Genomic DNA, 6,558 nt, shown 5'->3' on the forward strand with positions numbered 1-6,558 from the left:
AAAAAAAAAAAAAAAAAAAAAAAGGAGAACATCGGTCATGACTCCGGCTGAGGACACAGTGGGAGTTGAGCTCACCTCCCGGTTCTGCCACAAAGACCGAATTTCTGTCCGGCTGCAATTCGAAGGTTAATGCCGCTGAGTAAAGGCTTCTTCTCGCCAATATCCCAAGCAATCCCTGCGTCTACGAATTCAAGCATACCGTTCATCGGCCATTCAGAGAGGCCATCATTAGACTGAATGGCCATGTTACTCTCTTCAAGAGGAGTTTCCTCGGCAAAGTCTTTGATGCGGGAAATGGCCCCCAGTGATGTTTCAAACAACGTCCAGTTTTGAATAAGCTCTGATAGAATGAGCCCCAGATCCATCATCATCACCAGGGCAATTCCCAAAAGACCTGGGTCCAGATGAGAGCGAAGAGCGATAGACGCTCCGACAAGAAGGACTGCTATGCCGGCCACAATCAGATTGAGCACGAGACTCAGCCAGCGCTGGATACACAGGAGAAGGTAGTAGGGTCTTTGGGCGGTGTCCAGCAAAGAAAGCATTCGGTTTGTCGTAGCATGAGTCCAGGCAAAGGCGCGAATAGTGGTGACTCCTGCCAGTGACTCGATAAAATGGGTGTAAAGAGGGCTCTTGAGCTCAATTCTGTAGATGGCCTGCATTAGTTTTACGAATCGAGGAATCACACATATTCAAGCAGATTAACGTAAGAAAAGCGTATAAAAGTAACCTACTCTAGCAGCCGCAGCTGACGGGACGTCTTAAGATAAAACCTCTGGATCAGATACAAAACTCCAAAGAGAAGGGGCAAAGCGGCTGCCAAATACGGCAATGAGGCTATGGCAGTGGCGCCTTGGGCAATAGCTCCGAAAAACACTAGAGGCCAATGAAGTTAGATTATTGTCCAGTTTATCTTCCAAGTCTCATTGCTGCGCTTACGGAACCCTGTAGATATGAAACCTCGAGGCAGGATCATGTCAACTAGCCTCATGTCCTGACTGAAACGCGTCACTAGAACTCCAGTCTCGAGGTTTGACAAAAAAGACAAGGGGGCACTAAACTCATTAGCCAATTATCGCAGCGTGTATTTAGAGATACTCACCCCATGCAAGTGCGCAGCACGGTTGTGTGAAGGTTTCTGGAGGCAAACGGGACAATAATGACCCATGTCCAGCTATTACCAGGTTAGAGAGGTCATCAAAGACATGCATTGATCGAAGAGAAATATTGAACATACAATACGGCAAGTACAAGCGCAAGGGCTTGGACAACAGAGAATGCTCCATACAGTCCAAGCCAGTAGCCTAGGCGCGAAGTACGGTCACTGCTGGAGGACCAAAGGCTGACCCATACATCTTGGAAAGAGTGAGTCTCATGCCGTCATGATCAATAATGTACGGGTCGGGGATCTCGTTATAACTTACAGCGGAATCCGCTCATACCGGCTTCTGTAATGAGGAAGAGAAGCCACGCAGCAATTCGTGACCAACCCAGAGCCGAAAAATAATACTTGTATACGGCCAGCTCAGTTGTCTGTCGACTGCCATCTTTGGAAGGACAAGCATTAGCATTGTTTGAGATGGCAGTCGGAGACACATCTGTTGGGTTGTCGCCTTCCTCCGGCTCATCTGCTTGTGTGAGTTGAGTATCATTGACACGAATGAAGCCATCAATGTCGTCTCGAAGTTGGGCATAGCTGCCTCGTTTGATCACCTGGCCATTGTCCCCGAGGACCATGATCAAGTCAGCTTGGGGTAAACAAAAGGCTGAAATAGGTTAGCCAAGTCAGTAGTCTGCGAGTGAGATACACATACTGCTGTGAGTAGCCAAGAATACAGTACTCCCCAACTGACGCAGGAGCCCAGCCGAGCCAAAGACGTTGTTAAATACAGTTCGGGCTGTGGAATTGTCCAGGCCACTTAGAACGTCGTCAAAACAAGCAATACGTTTGCGAGCATAGACCGCTCGTGCGATAGCCTACACACGCCACGGTTTACTTTAGAGGTTTTCTGGGAGTATAGACAATGCTGATCACTCACGATTCTTTGTCTCTGACCTCCACTCAGCTTAGAGCCTTTACTGCCGACGAGTGTTTCGTCGCTCGCTGGCATCTTCTTAAGATCCAAATCCAGTGCACATGCGCTTAGAACAGTGCGATACCAGTCAGGATCAAAAGTAGGCGATGAATCTTGACCAACTATATTTCTCCGTATTGAAGAATTGGATAGCCATGGTGTCTCCTCACAGAAGGCCAGGTCTGGGTACCTCACGAAGAGCTCCCCTTCCAACACGGGCGTCTCACCTGCCAGACCCTTAAGGAAGGTAGACTTACCGCAGCCGACTGGGCCGACAAGAATGACAAGATTACCAGAAGGGGCATCCTTCAGTGTAAGTGTGATACCATTTGTCTCTGGTACAGAGGGGGGTTTCCAGCCAAATCTGACATTTCGTAGAGATAGGACCACATCTTTCTCGCTGTGCGGATGCTGTGAGAGCGGAGGCAGTTCAATACCAGAGATGTTGCTGAATAATGTGGAATGAGTCGACAAGGACTCAGGAAGCTGTCTCTTCTCTATGTAAAGTATAGTCTTATTAGCTCACGTTGAGAAACTAAGAGTCTAGTTCAGGATCCGGAAAAACCGGAGCACAGTCACGCATGCTATGGCCGGGGACCGGAGCTCTCACCAAGGCGATTCTGGTTCTTAAGAAAGTCCTGGATTCTATGCAGGCAACCTATTGAAGCGAATGTGTCTGGAATCGCCAACAAGAGGTAGCTCAGTGGTGTGATCATCAAGCTAATAAGCGACAAGGAGGTGATGGCTTGGTTGACAGCAAGACCCCCAGAGCCTTGTAGCAATGCTACTATCGCATAGGCAGCCAGTGTCGCAAGCTGACCGATGATTATAGGGGAGTTGACTGGAATCAAGTATCAGTACGATCATGGGCTATTCATAGCAACGACAGTTGACTCGGGACAGGGACGAATGTAGGCACGTACTCATGCAGACACGAATTGACTGGATCCGGCGGAACTTCTTGGAGACTTCAAGCTCCTCCGTGCGCAATGCTTCGATCTTGGAACGCATTGTCTCGTCTAAGCCGAGAAACTTGACGTTGCGAATAGAACCCAGGATGGAAGTTGTGAAGTTGATCCGCTTCTCGGTGGCCCGAAGCCATTCTTTTTGCCGAGTGGAAACAGCATTACCCATAGCGAAGGACGAAGCCGTGAATACTAATTTGAACTTGTCAGACGAAGGAAAAGACGGGGTGTTGGTTGAGGAAATGGACAGAACTCACCTATCGCTACCAAAATTGGAGCGATGCAGACCGCACCGACCTGAGTTTCTAGCAACCATGTAGCCAGTGCTAACTGAAGGATATTTGCCCAAGTTTCACAGACGACCGAATAAAAATATTCGGCCAGCATCTCTATGTCAGAGCCCATAAGCGACATGGCACTGGATTCGTCTGTGCTCCCCAGAGGTAGATCCATCATATGCCGGAAGACGAGACTCATCAGACCGCCTCGGATCATTGTCACAGCACGATATCCCAGGTGCTCATAGGAAGCTCTAGAAATCTGCAAAAGAATGTCAATGTTACTTCCAGCAGTGCGACGAGATGGCAACTAGCGTACAGCAATCCCGGTGAAGACAATTGCAGTGGCCCCAATTAAGCCATAGCCAATGTTTAGTGAGAAAGGGTCAAGGCCATGTAATACACTGACCACTTTCCCAATGAGAAATGGCTGCGCAATACTGAATCCCACAACACAAAGCCGCGGGAAGGCGATCGCCACCATTTCCCAGCGTAGACACTTAATCACGGCCCAAAGTAACGCATTTTGTCCAGTCTGATTGCAGTGGGACCATGTATCTGCGAATCGGACAGACAACTCCGAAGACAAAAGCTTCTCGTGAACGGCAGGGAGGTCATCCCCGGCCAGTGACGCGGAGTGCCCTCTCCACAGCAGCCCATTCAGCCAGGTAAATAAGCCTCGGGTGAAAGGCCCGCTCACACTTTCAGTGGAGTAAAATTTCTCGGCTGATAGAAGCCATTTCTGCTTTTCAACACTGGCTAGTACCAAGAGAACTAGCTTGACGGCCAAAGATGTAGAAAGAAAGGCGGAGTAGGCTTGATTCTCCGGTAGCAGCCAGGCGGTGCGCACACGCGCAAGATCAAGGAGCAGCGAGATCAACAAATACACAGAGACAAGAAAAGATGGCCGAATTGAGCGGACGTGCTCTAGGTCAAGAAGTAGTATAACGCCTAGCGCCGATAATAGGTCGAGAACGGCACTTGCAAGAAGTGTGCGCCCTCCAACGGGGTGCTGTGTCGCAACAAGCACAAGTAGTACAACCTGAATAGCTGCAAAAGTCACAGAGACACTCTAGTGCATGATAATCTTAGAAGGCTCGGTCTGTCCATATCGAAACCTCCCTTTGGCAGTAGGAAGGTGGGAGGTGGGAGGCGGGATTACTCACCAGTGTCACCACTCGAAGTGTGGAAGAGAGCACCTTCTGTGACTGTCTGAACAAGTGGAGCACACGAAAAGACGCCAGAAGGAGGAAGCAAGCGGCTGGAACGATGCTCAGGATATCTGACTCGAAAAGTACAGTGAAGTCGAATCCCCCGCGACAGTCCCCTGTAGCGACAATAGGCCCAAACTGGCCATCGTCGCATGCGTCCGTGGCCCACGTCAACACCATGGTGGGACCGGCGCAAGGCCAGAAAAACGAAAAATAGAATGTTGAAGTGAGAGGGCCGATGAGATTCCGGCGAGAATTAGCAAGGGAGAGGCTCTCATCTACGAAGAAGGCGCATAACGCGTCTTGAAAATGCTCAGCTGCTGGTCAAGCTTCCTTCGCACGAGGATCTGCACCTTTTGTTATCTTCATACGAACTACTCGCCGTATTGTCTTTCAGGACCATGATAAATGTCAGCTCCGTGCTAGTGTTTACGCTAAGTACTGGGGTCTATGGTTAGAAACAGGGTATCGCGGGTTCCAACAGCAACACACTTTCTTTGATTGGCACAACTCACTAGCCCAACTTTGGCTAATGGTAATAATCATCTTCGTCTCGATTTGGTATTGGACTGATAAATGAAATATCATGGGATTTAGATAAACATCTAAATGTGCCAAGGCTACCTAAGCTCCACCGCCGGAGGTCCGACAGCGCCCCAAAATCTAGCCGAGCCGGGCCCTAAGAATCTATCCGTGGCATGCCTTGACAGCCAATCATTCCTTTTTCGGAAGGTATATGCATGTGCATATCTATCTGTAGCAGTATCCCTGGTCAATTTAGTGATGTTGTATGCATGGCCCCCGAAAATCCGCCTTCCCTTTGCCTTATCAGTAGCTATGCGATGGTCCTTTCGCCAAATCTCAGATTCGATCGTGCGGGATTTTCCGCCAGGTGAAATATGGATTAGCATTTCAAAATAGCTCATACAGCCAATATAATGTTCTACCTTGACTGCATGTTCACAAAGCAGTAGCAGTGCTTGGCAAGACCTGAGGCCGCATAGCGTGCAGCGTCAACCTCTTAAAGTTTCCAAAGGATATTATGATACATCTCGCCTAGCACTTTGATGGCCAATGCAGCACGCCCTTGATGTTGGCTTGAGGTGAGGTTCCGCGCTATCTATATGGTGAAGTAGTATAGTACCCTCCTCCGAGGACTTTATGCAGGTCCTGCTGGCGGGCTGATTGGTGTGTTCGGATGCACTAGAGTACTCCAGGTCGATGTAACAGGACTAAGTCCAGTGGCGTTCAATGTAAATCTACGCCTCAGAAGGCGTAATTGTTCCTCAAACGCAGCCAACCGAACAAAGTTGGCTTGGTAATAGAAAACGATTCCAGCCCGAAAGTCTATACCTAGCTTTAAACCATAGGTTATCTTCTACTTCTAAGGAAAAGGGAAATGTATTGTAGATGTAAAGAGGATTTACTATACTGATTGGATCAAGTCACTTCTGGCCAGATGTACGACCCCTAAAAGAAAAAGGGGAAAAAAGGGAAAAAGAACAGATGACAACTTTAGAAGAGCATGTTGAATGCTTTCTTGCTAAATCTAAAATGGACTAAATACAAAAAGTGACAACTTTCCCCATGCCTCCCAGGAACAGGTACGGTACTGAGAGACGGGTACGCGTGGCTGCACCTCTCACGGGCTTCTCCCAAGCGCGGATGATCCCGCACCCAATAATCAAGCCGCCAGCTAGTTGGTTTCAGTGTACTTGTTGTAGAACGCCTGACCGACGGTTGAGTCAGTCTCGGCATCCTCGCGCTTGCTCTCCTTGTACTTGTTGTAAAATGCTTGACCAACAGTGGGGTCGGTCTCAGCATCCTCACGCTTTTCATTGTACTTGTTGTAAAATGCTTGGCCGACGGTTGAGTCAGTCTCAGCATCCTCACGCTTGCTCTCCTTGTACTTGTTGTAGAATGCTTGACCAACAGCTGAGTCAGTCTCGGCATCCTCGCGCTTTTCATTGTACTTGTTGTAAAATGCTTGACCAACGGTGGAGTCAGTCTCGGCATCCTCGCGCTTTTC

The 6,558-nt window shown here is 48.8% G+C and overlaps 2 protein-coding genes across 2 annotated transcripts in view; both read right to left on the reverse strand.

Annotated features, from left to right (window-relative positions):
* Aud_001681 (uncharacterized protein) overlaps positions 1 to 4,709 on the reverse strand; it is a gene marked incomplete at both ends in the record, with an annotated part of 5,526 nt that extends 817 nt beyond the window's left edge. Inside the window, 13 exons of the mRNA XM_043287172.1 lie at positions 76 to 645; positions 735 to 876; positions 940 to 1,055; positions 1,103 to 1,174; positions 1,238 to 1,355; positions 1,425 to 1,766; positions 1,815 to 1,977; positions 2,040 to 2,572; positions 2,686 to 2,916; positions 2,999 to 3,232; positions 3,298 to 3,580; positions 3,638 to 4,390; positions 4,485 to 4,709. Coding sequence (XP_043143107.1) covers positions 76 to 645; positions 735 to 876; positions 940 to 1,055; positions 1,103 to 1,174; positions 1,238 to 1,355; positions 1,425 to 1,766; positions 1,815 to 1,977; positions 2,040 to 2,572; positions 2,686 to 2,916; positions 2,999 to 3,232; positions 3,298 to 3,580; positions 3,638 to 4,390; positions 4,485 to 4,709 — 3,782 coding nt within the window. The remainder of the gene's footprint in view (positions 1 to 75; positions 646 to 734; positions 877 to 939; positions 1,056 to 1,102; positions 1,175 to 1,237; positions 1,356 to 1,424; positions 1,767 to 1,814; positions 1,978 to 2,039; positions 2,573 to 2,685; positions 2,917 to 2,998; positions 3,233 to 3,297; positions 3,581 to 3,637; positions 4,391 to 4,484) is intronic.
* Positions 4,710 to 6,225: 1,516 nt separating this feature from the next.
* Aud_001682 (uncharacterized protein) overlaps positions 6,226 to 6,558 on the reverse strand; it is a gene marked incomplete at both ends in the record, with an annotated part of 711 nt that continues 378 nt past the window's right edge. The window contains one exon of the mRNA XM_043287173.1: positions 6,226 to 6,515. Coding sequence (XP_043143108.1) covers positions 6,226 to 6,515 — 290 coding nt within the window. The remainder of the gene's footprint in view (positions 6,516 to 6,558) is intronic.

The sequence above is a fragment of the Aspergillus udagawae genome (genome assembly GCF_001078395.1).
Source record: "Aspergillus udagawae IFM 46973 DNA, scaffold_1, whole genome shotgun sequence".
NCBI lineage: Eukaryota > Fungi > Ascomycota > Eurotiomycetes > Eurotiales > Aspergillaceae > Aspergillus > Aspergillus udagawae.